Source organism: Trichoderma gamsii (assembly GCF_001481775.2).
Source record: "Trichoderma gamsii strain T6085 chromosome Unknown Scaffold_61.2, whole genome shotgun sequence".
Lineage (NCBI taxonomy): Eukaryota > Fungi > Ascomycota > Sordariomycetes > Hypocreales > Hypocreaceae > Trichoderma > Trichoderma gamsii.
Window position 1 is genome coordinate 130627 of NW_020171398.1, and position 15706 is coordinate 146332.

Below are 15706 nucleotides of genomic sequence, written 5' to 3' on the forward strand. Positions count from 1 at the left end.
AGCATCAGCACCCAAGCTCGGCAGCCTTTCTGGAAGCTCTCTCTTAGCCTTTGTTTTCTTTTTCTTTCACTCTCTACGCCGCAGTATCGATCAGTTGTCGCCATATCCATCCAGTCCACTCTTTGAGCCGCCCTCCGGCCTCGTCGCAGATTGCAGGGCTGTCGACAGCACCATTTACTGTACGGTATATCTCAGACCAGGCCCATCAGCGTCTTCACCGCTGTCCCAACGGCTCGCACAACTTGGCCACCTTATTTTTCTTTGTGCCCACTCATCAATTCGAGAAAAGCCAGCCCTGGTTAGCAGCTACTACAGACAGACGCTCACACATCGGCATTATATCACAGGCTCTTTTCTTAGCTTGCCCGTCCAAGTATTTTTTCGTGCCGGGCAACCAATTTAATCGCGAGCCACGCCAACTCGTCGAGGTACGTACCAGCCGCGACGGCCCACTCCGCGCTCCCTGGCGTTTCTCCTCAAAACACAGCTCAGCGCCCTCACCATCCTCTTTCATACACAATTTGCATCCCCAATCGTACTGTTGATACCCTTTCTGCCGCCGTTCTTTTACACTTGGCCATAGCAGCTCTACTTGGCACCTAGCCCGAGCATTTTAAATACTTACGCCAGTCATTGACCCTATCTCGCAGTAGCATTCCTGCCACGCTAGACGTGTTCGGTTCCCTGATTAGCCTCGCCTTTGAGAGGTCAGTAACATTCCGAGCTCCTTGTCTTAAGATGAATGTCTCAGGAGCTCTATTCTGAGGCTCCTTTTCTTCTTCGAATCAATCTTGCTTTTGACTCCATCTTTTCTTCAACGCGTCCAACTCAGCTAACATGTCCGAGGAAACAGTGTTGGGCTTTGAAGCTGTTTATACGACCACTGACTGTTTATCTCATTTCATAACTTCCAATATGCCTCCTGTAAGTGACCTACATCCTATGAAAAGCTTGGATTTTATGTCAAAGTGTGCTGACGCGATATACAGGGACGGCCTCGTACTCGCGTCATCTCTAACGAGAATGACGAGAACAGCACTACAACGCGTATGACGAGAGCCAAGGCGGCGGCTCTCCACGTGGACGACTCAGTAGCACCTACCAAGTCTACTCTTCAGACAAAGAAAACGACTGTCAGTACTATTGCTGTCAACGGAATTAGAAAACGCGCTGCTCTAGGCGATGTCAGCAATGTCAGCAAGGCGGATGGTGTGGAGGGAAAGAAGACTACAGGAACAAAGGTTGGATTGGTTTCCAAAGCTGCTCAACCCACAGGCGTCCAGAAGAGCACTCGCCCTGCAACGACAAGCCGGACAGCTTTGGTGAACAAGGAGGTCAAGAAGCCGGAAGTAAAGAAGTCAGGACCTGGAGCCATTGGACCCAAGAGAAAAGTTGCCCCAGCTGCACCAAAGGAAGCTGTACGTCAGGAGGCGGAACCTGCTCGTAAGAGAGCACATGTGGATGTTGAGAAGCGCTCTCGTCCCGAAGTCACCGAGCCCAAGGCCAAGGCCCCGGCTCCTGACGCTGCTGCCATCAAGGCTGCTGCACAGGCTGCTGCCCGAGCTGAAGCCAAAGCCGCAGAGAAAGCCGAGCTTCTTGAAAACATTAAGAGCCTTGACGAGGAGGATTTGGACGATCCTTTGATGGTTGCCGAATATGCTAATGAAATATTCGACTATTTGAGAGAGCTTGAGGTCCGCTCAGTTCCCAATGCCGACTACATGTCTCACCAGGACGACCTCGAGTGGAAAACACGCGGAATTCTCGTCGACTGGCTGATCGAGGTCCACACCCGATTTCATTTACTCCCCGAAACTCTGTTCCTGGCCGTCAACATCATCGATCGATTCCTCTCCGAAAAGGTTGTCCAGCTCGACCGTCTCCAGCTCGTTGGCATCACCGCCATGTTTATCGCCTCCAAGTACGAGGAGGTTCTTTCTCCTCACGTTGAAAACTTCAAGAAGATTGCCGATGACGGCTTCAGCGAGGCTGAGATTCTGAGTGCAGAGCGTTTTATCCTTGGCACACTGAATTACGATCTCAGCTATCCTAACCCAATGAATTTCCTCCGCCGAGTCTCAAAGGCAGATAACTACGACATCCAGTCGCGTACCATTGGCAAGTATCTTACGGAGATTAGCTTGCTGGACCACCGTTTCATGTCATTCCGCCCCAGTCACGTCGCCGCCGCTTCCATGTACCTGGCACGGCTTATGCTCGATCGTGGCGAGTGGGTAAGTTATTACACAAAGACTTTTGACTCTATGCCATGCTCCACGTTACTAATCTCTATGACAATAGGACTCAACCATCGCCTATTATGCAGGCTACACAGAAGAGGAGGTTGAGCCTGTTGTCAACCTCATGGTTGACTACCTAGCACGACCCCCCATCCATGAAGCATTCTTCAAGAAATATGCTAGCAAAAAATTCCTCAAAGGTATTTATCAACAACTGTACCGTTGACAGTCATATCTCATTGCTGACGATGCCCGCTGCAGCTTCTATTCTATCCCGCCAGTGGGCCAAGAAGAACGCACCTCTCTTTGGTATTGAAGATCTTCACCTGTCTTTGGACCAAATCTCATGATCATGACGACGTTGGCTGTCACTCGCATCTTCTTCTTTTTTCCACTTTACGTTTTGAATTATCGCGAAATTCGTCCAGAATTGGGATACGACTATCACGTTGGACTACGCCATGACCTAACTGTTCAGCAATAGTGAACATGATCACACTATAATTTGTCGCTCTACTTGTGTACCGCACTAAGAAGTGCTAATTTCCGCATTGTTAGATGCGACTTGGAAGCATTAGGTCCGGAGGACGTATTGTCTCGGCTACATTGCATCACCATTCTCATTGTTTGATATCTAGCAGGTTATGTCTGCGATTGTCCGGCTTTCCAATCTTTCAGCATGGAATCCCACTTTGCGCGTTGTTTTTCTTCTTTTTTATGTTTTTGATACAGGCGCATTGGAGTCATGGGGGGGCGATGGAAACGGTACGGTATTGGTTTTCCAGTCTTGGAGTCGGTTTGCTGCGGTGGCCCCGGTAAAGAGTAACCAGGCTTTTGGTGGACGGACAGATCCCGGCAACTGAAGATCTTGAAGCTGCTTCGATGCAGTTGGGAATGGGCTCTCACGAGCTGCAACCATGAGAGAGCATCAGAAATTCGCCTTTGGTCTATTTCGACTTTTACCAGTCGGACAGGGTGTGACAGAAAAAGTGTACAAATATCATGATCGGTTTACGGAAGGGGCTTTCAAACAGGAATGAGGATTGAATTGTATGAGACCTAGAAACTTTTTTGCTTTCAGAGTCGTTTTTGTTGCTTTATTGTGCAAATTTGACTCATGTGCCTGTTCGCTCTGTTGATTTATCGCAGCCGTGTCCTTTTGTTTTCTCTCACACAAGTCTAGTAATGGTAATTGGATTAACTCGCAACTCTCTGTGGTGGAGGTGTAATGAGAGCAGCTTCGACGTTGGAATACGAAGGAAAGTAAGCTTTATATCTGTTGATGAACCGCTTCTTGAAGATGCATACTATCTTCTCTTTGAGTGTTATTTTGTTATTCTATTCATTTTCTCTTTTTGGGGCTTCTTGGAAGTAATTTATGAGAAGAGCATTTCACTACTATTGTGTAGATAATATTGAGCTGTGGACTTTTCTCTGCTTCATTTTACTGCGCCACAGCGAATGTTAGCATCAGCCACACGATTTGCGCCTGTCGCGTGTGGCTGCTTTCGCCGCTATCAGGTCTAGCTTCTACGCCGTTACATATTTCACTGTCACTTCATCAACGACATCTCTCAAAAGGAATACAAATCAAACCCGCCATAACGTCGCCAAAACTGTAACCTTCACTCAATTACCTCTAAACGCGTGATTGGCTTCTCTGATTGGCTTCATAACGCCAAATTCTCGCAATCCGGCGGCTCACACGCGCCTTCTTCTCACCAGCCTCCTTACCAGCTTCGGCGAGAGAACCAAAACAAGGCTGAAAGCTGAATCACGCAGCCATGGCACCGATTTTGAGACCGCGAGTGAACTTATCCAAAGACAGATTTCCAGAGTACTTTCATAGTTTGAGAAGTCAGCCATATACGGATCCAAATGCGTCACGGGCGGCTGGACCTCTGAAGTAGGTGGTGTTGTGCTGCTAAAAAAAAAGCTACAAGATTAACTAATACGGCATCTAGTTTGCGATCGATTGCATGGAATCCTCCCGGAACTTTAGTCGCTACTGGCTCGGCGGATAGAACTTTACGAGTCTGTGAGTTGGCACGCATGCAGTGAACGATGAGAGGGAGAGAGGGACAGAGGGACAGAGGGAGAGAGACAGGGCTAACGCGCGTTAAAGGGAATCCAGAGAAGCCCAATGTCAAATTCTCAACAGAACTCAAAGGCCACGCAGCAGGGATCGAAAAAGTCGCCTTCAACCCCACAAAAGACGCGGAATTATGCAGTCTAAGCAGCGATGGCGTCGTGCGATTTTGGGACGTTCGGACCAAGGCTTGTTTCAATGAAGTCACAGATCTTGGCGATGCCATGACGCTTGTCTGGGCCCCAGACGGACAGACATTGATCGTAGGAAACAGGGTATGTCTCTCCCCTATATTACCACTTACGTCGATCATGCTCGTTCAGGAATGGCTCACGGGTTCATCCAAAGTCGGATAATATCTTTGTCTTATCGCCGACGCAAAAGACTCCCTTGGCTTCGCATCAACAGACGGTACAGACGAATCAAATCGCCTTCTGCTGGAGTGGCAAGAAGATATTCGTTACTACGTCGGAAGGACAGATTCGAATCCTCTCATACCCCGAGTTTGAACCGGTGCTGCACATGGGAGATGGCGACAACGCCACGGAGTTTACGCTCAAGGGCCATACCGCGTCATGCCTGACCGCCGAGTTGCAGCCGATGGGCAGGTACCTTGCCACAGGAGGATCAAACTCCATTATCTCGTTATGGGACACTACGGACTGGCTATGTCAAAGGACGATTACAAGGATGACGGGCCCTGTAAGGAGCATAAGTGAGTTTATGGACCGTTCTGACTAGCAGTTGCGGAATTTCGGCTATCTTTTGTTTTTAAGAGACTCCTCGAGGCTAATGTTTGCATGGTTACGTAGGTTTCACGTTTGATGGAAGTTACGTTGTTGGCGGCAGTGATGAAGGTAAGTCAGTTGAAGGATAGTTACAGTCACAGCGGTGGCTTCTTTTGCCTCAGATAGGCATGGGCGGCCCGATCCAATGCCGTTGTATCTATTGGCTGGGCAAGTTCTGAACGGTCTGCTGATCCCTTAATTCCTGATAGGCAACGGACTGGAAGTTACGCACGTCGAGACGGGGGAGCACGTCTACACCTTCAAAACGGCCGGCTCATGCCCGGTGGTGGCTTGGGCACCGACCCGCTACTGTTTGGCGTATAGCGATCTTGGAGTCTTGCGAATTGTGGGGGTAGATCTCGACAGAAAGTAAGCAGCCTTGATGGTACTAGCAGTGCAGTAGCGAGTTGGAAGGAAACGGGGTGGGAGAACAATAGCCTCTATTTTGGCTTGGCATTTGTTTCTAAATCCCTCTCAGCGTGGCTTTTTGTCCGAAACTCGGATATATGCAAGATTGGGCTAGAACCCCTTAGTTTACATGCAAATTAGCACGGAGTCTTTGGCAGAAATAATATACATCGCTTGGATATAGTATACCGTTATTTGGATCCGGATAAAACATCTTGATGGTGTGGAAGCCTCATCAAGACCAAAAAAAAAAAAACTTGGATCAAAATCGCCTGATATTGAGCAAGTCTAGAACGTGTATGTAATTCGCCGGATAAAGATACAGAGCTCAGGCTAGACAGGCTAGACAGGTTAGACAGGTTAGACAGGTTAGACAGGTCGGGCTGGAGGTAACAATCGCGATGAGTTGCCTGCCAAACGAGACCCGAAGAGAGAGAAATGAGTTGTTGAGACGTTACAGGACATACAGAAGGAGCCGGACTTACCATCCGCGCCTCCTACCTAGGCAACAAGCAAGTCGACCGCAGGAACGGGTTTAGAAACTAGGGCAGGGGGTGTTCCGTCCCTGACCTTGAGAGACTTTGATCCCATACGCGATATGCAGCGTTTTCCTGTTTTGATAGACCTGGAAAGGCTAACGCGGTTGTTCCATGTTGTTTGTGGTATGATGCAGCTCGTCAAGGATATTGCCCAGTTATACTGATACTTACATGCCAGTTCACAGAATAGTTGGCTTTGATCATGCACATTACCTAGTATGGGTATCTAATACGCTCCATATTTAGCCAAAACAGTTTCTTACAAGTATTACTATATGAACAATGCTATAGAGTAGGTATCTTGACAACCCTCCCCTGCTACGTTCAAAGGGTGCCTAATCTCCTCCAAAGAAAGCCATCATACATGTCTGCTATGCAAGCTCTTTGTAAGCAACGGGTTCCAATTTTATTGCCGGCTTTTTGTTTTAGAAAGGTAACAGAGACTACTAGGAGCAACTGACGGAGTATTTCCGCCTGCAGAGCAACAAAAGCTCCGCAAATGGAAAGGAAGATCTATAGACTACCAGGTAGCATGGCTACGGACATGGCAACTTTGTTGGGAAAACTTGCTCACAAGTATAGAAATGGTAAGCCAATTGGGGGCCCCTTTCCAAGCTTGTCTATGTACCTACCTACTTACCTAGGAATACTAATGCTAGCATGGGAATACTGCAAGTAGATAGTCATAGGACTCCTCATCAAGGGTGTTCGAATATGAACTAGGCTGGGGCCGGCTGGTCTAAAGGGAAGAAAAAAAAACTGGAGACGCTTGAAGTCTTCTTTCTCCGTAAGAAACGTGGGCGAGATGCTAGGTCTTACATCTAGCAGAAGAGATACCGAGTCAGATGGCGCGCTCCGATCAGATGTTGAAGGGTCCGAATTTTGGGCAGTTTCCGGCTCTCTGCAGCAATAGACTCAATGATACTCTCAGGGTATATCGGATCGGAAGCTGACGTTATATACCCGCCCAAGGAAGGTATGGATGACATGTATATTTCATATACGAATCAGATGGTGGTCGTTGTGGTTATCCGGCAAAGGATTGCGGGAGATCGTATGACCGATATGGGGGTAACAAGTGGTAAACAGGCCAATACTACTTACTAGTCTACTGCTAGGATAGGTATATGCAGAGCAGTCCTTGTTTCCCGGGGGTCTTGTCGAACGAGATGGTTTATTTATAGAAGCTTTTTCAAGGTTCTGATGGACCAGGCCGGCGGCCAAACCGGCAGCTATATGTGAGATACCTAGTCGTTACCACAACTGGCGCTCTGGGGTCGAGCACTTGGGTTAAGGCTGAGTGGGGTTGCCATCACTTGTTTGGTGCCTTTTTTTTTTTTTTTTTTTTTTTGCGATCCAGTCGCGTTTAGTTTCTGTTTCTGGAACTTGGCGTGGCTATCTCTCTGTTTATGTGCATTGCAAACTACAGTTTCTAACTACCTGGCATATTAATTTATCACTCTTTCTTTCTCTCTCTCTCTCTCTCTCTATATATATATATATATATATATTTAGATATAAGTATATATGTACTTGTGGGTAGAGAGAGCGAGGCAAGGCTATCAGTTCCAGTCCATCAACCTCCACCCCGGCCGATCGTGCCCCTTCACCGACCACCACCACAGCAGGCGGCCGCTGATGCTGCTATGCCCAGTTTGGGCGATGATGTCGGGCGGATAACTCCGTAGGCCCTCCGCAGGCCCAGACGAGTTTATGCATTGGAGCACACCTTTTCCGAGATGGCTAGCAGCAATCCGAATACGCCTGTGCATGTGGCGCGCTAGAACGGTGAACCAAGAAAGAGATGTTGCTTCCGTCCAATGGCTGTATCCATCGTTGACTTTTAGTTTGGTTTCCTCTTTGTTGCGATTCTTTTTGCCCAGGATTACTAAAGTCGAAGGAGTATTTGGAATACCTTAGTCTAGCAGATCCCGGCTGCGCCAAAAGCCGCCTCGTAGGTAGTTTCCATTTAATTTGCGATGGAAGCTAAGCCAACAAACTCCAGATGTTCTCTCTTCCAGCCTTGAGTGTCATGAATTACTTTAATTGCCTCTTTGGGCATACGATGGCCAAGACGACTAAAATGCTGTAAGGTACTTCTGTAATGGACTCTTTTTTTTTTTCTTTCGTGGCAAGTCTTGGCAATACCGCAAATCTTTCTCACCTTCGGGCTGGAAGAGCCGGATTAGGTAGGTGCCTATTTCTCTGTTATTTTTGTATTTGTATTGTTCATCATTTTTCTTGCGTGGCATTTCTGGGGGGAAGACAAGGTTCATCGGAATTGAAAACACCACGTGCGTTGCGTTACCGAAAAACCCAAAGGCTAAAATGGAAAAAGCAGGGTGAGAAGACAAAAGAAGTGCGCAGGAAGGAAAAAAGAAAGCTGCAGTGGTACCTCCAAAGTATCAATAACACGCAATAAAGGCCCGAGGATGGCTGCATGCATTAGTACCGCGACAGTGTAGGTATTGCTCAGTCGATTCTATTCTCCTTGCAGCACCTGCAAAGCAGCCCCCAATCATGGGCCACCGTAGCCGAGGGGTCCCTGGCCCAGGCCTCTTAACTCCCCTACAGCCCATTGCCAATTAGGGCCTATTTCCAGCCATGGCCTGTGTGCCGGAGCAGGTCGGGAGCAGCTTCAAGGTTTCGTTGTACAGGGTGCGCGGTACATGCCGCCTGCCGGTGGGGAGAGTTTTATTTCAAAACTGGAGCCGGAATTTGAACAAAAGCAATAATCTGTGCTCGATTTGCTTAATGCCGGCGCGCTAAGCTCTCGGTTGATCGCAAAGTCTTGCCGCCGAATCTTATCAGTGAGTTGCAGTGCAGCAGCAGCCATATGCAGGGCGTGGCGAATGGTGCCGCATCAGGCAATTAGACGCTTCCATTCTGTGCCTAAGCTTCAACGACAGCTGTGACATACAGACTCACGATTCAACGGCGCCGTGCTGTAAGAGGTACAAAAGATTCCAACTCCAGCCGTGCGGAACAGGCTACTCCGTCGATCCAGCCCGCCTTAGTTTGCCTCGGGCCTGGGCCAGGAAAGTGCACGCTTCATGCAGGGCTGTTCGGAGCATACGCAAATCGCCTGGAGCTGTTGCGTTCGGCTGCAGGCGACATGAGATTCTGGGGCGGGAGTGCCTGTTCCGGCACTGAAGCTGTCTGTAGCTGTCTGTAGCTGCATGTATCGCGAAGCCAAGGGGTACATGGGTTCTTGGCAATTGTGTAATTCGTTTTCTATTTCTTGAATTTCTTTCTTTTCATTAATTCATGTAGTCTACTAGTATCTCTTTTTTACCTACCTTGCCCCATCACCAGCGCCGAAGCGGCCGCCAACTGGCTCCATCATGGACGCACGTTGTAACAGCACAATATAGCCTACATAGGTACATACATGCAATCACACATTCATACAACTACCGTTACCAATGTAACTTCAACTCTAACAGGCACTGCCACAACGAAACGCACTTATTTGATCTTCGAGTCGTGGCAATCGCTCAAAAGTTTTGTCCGTCGGCGGAGTGAGAGCCTCCGGTCTGGGGAATAACCAGCCCGCCACCAAGACAGCATCGCCACTCGACTCCAACTCTTCAACAACAGCAAGCACTGGATCCTTATTCCCGACTCAGCCGGTCAGATTTTGCAGCGAGAAGCAAATACCTACTACCTCATAGAACTACCTGCTACGTACATGTAAAAGAAACAGGCTGATCTGATAAACAACGTCTGGGGACTTGGCAGCGTCGTCATCGCCGCTACTGCGCCTTCGCAGCGTGGCCGGCATTCCCCACTACCCACGAGCGCGATTCGAGCTGGAGTTGGAGCTAGAGATGGAACCTGCTCCTGGAACTGCTCAACTGCTGCTGGAAGGGCAGTGAATGGATGCTGATGCTGACCGGCACCAGGCTGCAAGTAGGTTTGCATGCACAATCGCTAGAGCCAGTGCGGAATACTCCGTAATTCCTGATTCCTAATTCCTAATTCCTCTTCTCTCTGCTATGCCTCCACGTAGATATCTCATTCCCACAAGACCAGCCCAGCCCGGCACCCCCATCGATCAAGCACGTTATTGGGAATGAGGGGCCGAAATAACGTGACGGACAAGGGACAAGGGGGCGGACTCGAGGCAGAGATGGACCTGGAGATTTGGGAGGAGGGCAAGGGGCAAGGGGCAAGGGGGGCCGGACCCTCGCCAAAGCTGCGACTAGCCAGGCCAGTCCGTCTCTTCTCGCAAGGTTTCCCAAAAAGTTTGGCCCCGTCAATCTGTCGTCTTGCTTTGCTGGCTGGCTGGCTTCTGATTCCAGCATCTGGCGCCGCCATCCAGCGCCTTCTCAGCATGCCATGCGCCCAGGCAGTCTGCTATACGCGCAGACGCGCTACCATCGGAGCCCTAAGAGATAGGCTGGGCTTAGTCGTAGCACACTTGTGGCACTTTGGCAGGCTGTCGAATGAATGGATGGATGCGCGAGGCATGAGGGGCCGCATCTTTAGCTTTGGCCATTAGGTTTTGGGGTGGAGGGGCGCCTACTGCCTATGCCATGCTGACGCCCAAATTGCCTCCATCGCTGCGCTGCGAGTGCTATCTGGGCAAATTCAATCAGTTCATGTTGCCTCAATAGCAGTCCAGCACCTGTAGATACGTGCTCCGTCCCAGTGGCTTGCGGCAGGGGACTGTTCCGAGCAAACTTTGATGGGGCCCTGCCGGTGCCAGAGCCGGAGTTCGGACAACGTAGCTGGTACTTGGGATACACAGAGCCTCACCGTTGTCGACCTGGCATGCCCCACGCGGGTCCGCACACACTGAGCCCGGCATGTGCCTAATTATAGCAGCAGCAGGCCATTAATAATACGGCCCCGGAACGTAGACTGGCGGTACAGGGTACCTGGCCGCAACCCCCGAGTCGATGATGCCCCCCCTCTGCGGTACCTAGCCGAACGCACCACTGGCGATTTTAGTAGTGCTACTAACTGCCAACCGCTAACTGTACGCCTGCACGAGCTACTACGCTGCGCTACGGGATTTGAGCCCCCCCGAGCATGCAGAATAGCGGCCATGCTGAACCTGGACTTGTATTCACCCCAACAACGGCCGCCTCACAGTCCGGCTTTCCGCAACCCACAAGACAACACGCGGCAGTCTCACCAACGCCAGTCTCTCATCTGCATTTTATCCGCTGCGTCTTGGTTGCATACTTGAGCTGTTTATTCATCGTGCCTTGACCCTGTGCCTTCCCGTTTTCCCCTTCCTTCATCGTCTCTGCACTTGGTCCTCGCCCTCCCGTGCCAGATCGACTAAAATCATCCGCCCTTTGTCGAGTGGACGGTAACAGCGCAAGGGCCTCTTTGAAAAAAACTTTGGAAATCAAAGACGAGTGGATTCGAGAAAGAAAAAGAAAAAAAATTCTCAACGGCTACCAGCAACGAGAAACCAAATATCCGCACCGCCGTCGTCTATATCGCCAGACCTTCGCCAGACCTTCGCCATGCCCGACTCCTCGGACAACGGCTCGTCGAGCAACGGCGGCAACCAGAACAGCCCTCACGACGACAACGCCGCGCCTCGCGATGCGCACCCAGACAACGCCAGCGTCCCCAAGCCCAAGCGCCTGGCCTGCATGATCTGCCGGAAACGCAAGCTCAAGTGCGACGGCATCCGGCCCAGCTGCAGCACTTGCTCGCGACTCGGACACAACTGTGCTTATGACGAGCAGCGGAGGAAGAGCGGCCCCAAGCGCGGCTACGTCAAGGCGCTGGAGGAACGATTGAGTGAGAAGGCCCCCACTAGCATCCCTTTGATTCGATTTTTTGATTATTTTTTTCTTTGCTGTCGATATCCTGTGCGGTTTGATGTCTTGTGTAACCGTGGAGAGATGTGGGGAATGGACACGATGATGGCCAAGATGGCGATGAAAATGACGATGATCTTAGCGGTGGCGGCGGCATGGTGACGAAGAGTAGCGACACTATAGTGCAAGGGGCTAACTGGCGCGCGCAGAACAAGTCGAGACGCTGTTAAAGACCCAGGAGCCAGCAGCTAAAAGCCCGACGAAAAGCATCCCCATCCAAGTCCCCAGCGCCAATAGCCAGACAAATGGAAACCCTTCAATGCCCATGCCCGCTCCCAACATGGGACTCGGTGGCGATGAGCGCTGGCACTTCAACAATGGCGAATCGCCTCAGCAAGGATCCATGGACGACTTCAGCTTCAATGCCAACATGGGCATGCCCGTCAACAACATGCCTGGAAATTTCACCTGGGAGATGATTGGTCTAGGTCTGGAAGAACCTCTGCCGCCGCAGGAGACTATTGATGAGTTGCACCAAATTTACTTTGACAAGGTTCATCCGTCGATGCCCATGATACACAGATACCGGTACCTCGCTGCAATGAACTTGTATGTCTTACGTCCCCAAAAGGGAAATCCTGTCCCTCTATCAATTGTCTGAGACAAAGTCTCCGCGTCTTATTCATGCACACATTTGATGGACTTGATCCAAAAAAAAAAAAAAAAAAAAAAAACCCCCCGACGAGAACGGAAATGGCTCACAATTTCGCAGGGCACCCAGTCAGCGACCACCAGTCTGTTTACGATACGCCATGTGGACATTATCGTGCTCCATCTCGGAAAAATACTCAGACCTCAAGGATCTGTTTTATCAGAGAGCACGCAAGTACGTTGAGGCTGATTACATGAAGGGCTTTGGAGAGCATATGATTTCCGTTGCTCACTGCCAGACACACATTCTGCTGTCGAGCTATGAGATCAAGATGATGTACTTTCCCAGAGCCTGGATTAACACGGGCTCTGCTGTCCGCCTCGCACAAATGTAGGCTTCTCCATCTGTCACCATCAGTCAAGCTGGGAAAGCCGTCGTAAGCTGACAAAATATATAGGATTGGATTGCACAGGGTAGACGGCAGTGGCTTGGACGTCAAGATGTGCTTGCCACCGCCCAAGGACTGGACTGAGAGCGAGGAGCGAAGACGAACGTTTTGGATGGCCTTTTGCGAGGACCGATACGCGAGCATTGGCACTGGCTGGCCCATGACCGTCGACGAAAGGGACATCAAGACAAACTTGCCATCTTCAGACGAAGCATTCGACATGAGCCGCCCAGAACAGACAATCACTTTGGAAGAGTCCACAAACCCATCCGGAGCTGGCAAGCTATCATCTTTTGGCGGCATTGTCCTCATGGCTAGTCTTTTCGGCCGCAACTTGATTCACTTGCACCGTCCAGACGACGACGACCAGGACCACGACATCAACGGCCCCTTTTGGAAACGTCACCGCCAGATGGACCACATTATTCTCAACACCTCGCTTTGCTTGCCATCTCACCTCAAGCTCCCTCATGGCCTGAACAATGCCAACGTCATCTTCACAAATATGAGCATTCACACTTCAACCATCTGTCTGCACCAGGCGGCCATTTTCAAGGCCGAAGAGAACAAGCTTCCTGCGTCCGTCAGCGCGGAGAGTAAGATTCGGTGCATCACTGCAGCCAACGAGATTGCCAGCATCATGAGGACAATCTCACACATGGATCTGTCTGCGGTTAGTCTCATTATTCCTTCCCCACTTTCCTCATTGAGTTTGTATGATACTGATACAAGAGGACTGTAGATGAACCCATTCATTGCTTTCTGCCTCTACGTCTCCGCTAGAGTATTTGTGCAGTATCTCAAGAGCAAGCCTGAAGATGCGCAAACCATTGACTCGCTGCGCTTCCTCATCTCCGCTATGAACGCGCTGAAGCGACGGAATCCCCTGACGGAATCCTTCCTGGTTCAGTTAGATGTGGACTTTGAAGCGTTGGCAGCAAAGATTCCCAAGCTGAGAGGCGCATTCCCTCGTCCCAACGACAGTGTAAGCTTTCCCTTTCCCTCATCTACTCCTACTCCTCTTTGCCTCCTCTTTTCAAAGCAAGAGAAGATAGAAGTTTAGCCTGGCGGTACAAACGACTCTCTTACTAACAACCATTGTAGCCTACTGAACCACCCAAGGGGCTTCCTGTACGAGCTGGAGCTGTTTGCGACGACCCAGAGGGTGTCAAGGGCATCTTGTCCTACCGAAACGAATGCCATTTCATGAAGACAACTGGAGATAACGGCAACCTGGCCAACGCTCCTGATATCGCGGAGCCGACCACTGACAGTCAGAGTATGTCGACATCGACCTCCAACAACTTTGGAAATGGAGCATGGCTCTCTAGTGACCAACAAATGCACGTCTTGACCCCCAACTCCGGCAGCATGTATGAAAAGAATGTTCCTGGCAGCGGTGGGCTGTCCGGTTTCGGCGATGGATTGGACCATGATGCGTCTGGCTCGCCGGGCATTCAATCAGCTGGGCGCACTCCTAACTCGAGCGGCGGCACATCTGACGCACGACCTCCTCACCTTGGGCCGGGCCACATGTCCAACGGTGCATCGGGGCATGATTCGTTCCGCCAGAGCCCTATTTCACCACAACAAACAATGATGAATCACGGAGGCATGGACAACAGCGGCGCCCAAGGATACTATGGTGATCCTAACAGCTTTACGATGGCTGCCGGCATGGGCATGCCCCAAACTCCCTATCCCATGACAAACGGATGGGCAGGATTGTCTGGACCAGCCGCCGGAATGCAGCCAGTGGGAGGAGAGGGCGTCCTCAGGGCGCTGATGAACATGGGGCCCATGGACGCCATGGACCTATCATCATGGGACTCTGGTAACCCACACTAAGCTAGCATACACATATGCACATACACACATGCATTCACAAAAACGCCAGACTCGTCGAGAATCAAAAACTGGTGCTGTGATGTGATTGGGTTTGGAAGAGAATAGGGCTTATCCTTTTCCTTTTATCTATTTTCCTGTTCTCTTTCTTCTTTTGGATATTTTTCTTCTTCTCTTTTACACTTCTTTCTCTTTTCTTTACTCTTGGATGTCTTCCTCGCAGGAAAAAAATCATCCATGTTTCGGCAGGTCTACATGGTCATACTCTCGCTCTACGGTTTAAAGGCCGTCTGTAATTTCGACGGATTTTTGGATGATTGGACGATATTACGGCGTTTATATTTTGTGGCACGGGCCGAATTGGGGCTTCCGTTTCATTATTTCTATCCCCCTTTAACCATCTTCTTGATATTTACTCTTACTTTTGTGTATTCTCCCCCTTTACTCTTCTCTTTCATCCCGTCTCTATTCTTCTACGCATTTTGCTTTCATCTTGGCTAATGCTTTCTACTTCTTTTCGCTCCATTTGTACCAACTTGTAAGAGTACATATACGAAATCATCTTACGAGTTTGGAAGGGATTTTGGTGGCGGTAGGATGAAGGACGGCACCGGACAAAACTTTTTTTTTCTTGTTAGCTTAATACCCAGCAATGACGAATATCTCCCTTGCAACATATTTTTCTTCCACTGTTGTATGCATGAAATCTTGTTCAGATTGATTACATTTTTGCGTTATGGATGTCGATTGTATAACTGTTCTGATTAGCTGCGTATGAATGCAATGGCGATGGCTTCGTCTTGGGTATGACGCTGTATGTATACGATCTTGTTAAGGATTTTGACGTGCGTGGCATTTCTGTGAACAGGGCAGCTTTTTGGATCGAATCAGCGTGACGTTGAAGTGCCTAG

General features: G+C 49.8%; 3 protein-coding genes across 3 annotated transcripts; all 3 read left to right on the forward strand.

The window, feature by feature from the left end:
- Positions 1–915: 915 nt before the first annotated feature.
- Positions 916–2590, forward strand: TGAM01_v210382 (cyclin B; the record flags this gene model as incomplete). Its single annotated transcript, XM_018807278.1, has 4 exons — positions 916–924; positions 990–2234; positions 2302–2440; positions 2502–2590. 4 exons carry the CDS (start codon positions 916–918, stop codon positions 2588–2590), a joined length of 1482 nt encoding a protein of 493 aa, XP_018659444.1.
- Positions 2591–4024: 1434 nt separating this feature from the next.
- On the forward strand, positions 4025–5490 carry TGAM01_v210383 (hypothetical protein; the record flags this gene model as incomplete). The annotated part of the gene is made up of 6 exons (XM_018807277.1): positions 4025–4146; positions 4205–4278; positions 4366–4604; positions 4678–5044; positions 5142–5186; positions 5327–5490. 6 exons carry the CDS (start codon positions 4025–4027, stop codon positions 5488–5490), a joined length of 1011 nt encoding a protein of 336 aa, XP_018659443.1.
- Positions 5491–11547: 6057 nt separating this feature from the next.
- On the forward strand, positions 11548–14798 carry TGAM01_v210384 (hypothetical protein; the record flags this gene model as incomplete). The annotated part of the gene is made up of 6 exons (XM_018807276.2): positions 11548–11830; positions 12060–12459; positions 12623–12892; positions 12960–13623; positions 13693–13935; positions 14055–14798. 6 exons carry the CDS (start codon positions 11548–11550, stop codon positions 14796–14798), a joined length of 2604 nt encoding a protein of 867 aa, XP_018659442.2.
- Between the last annotated feature and the right edge of the window lie 908 nt (positions 14799–15706).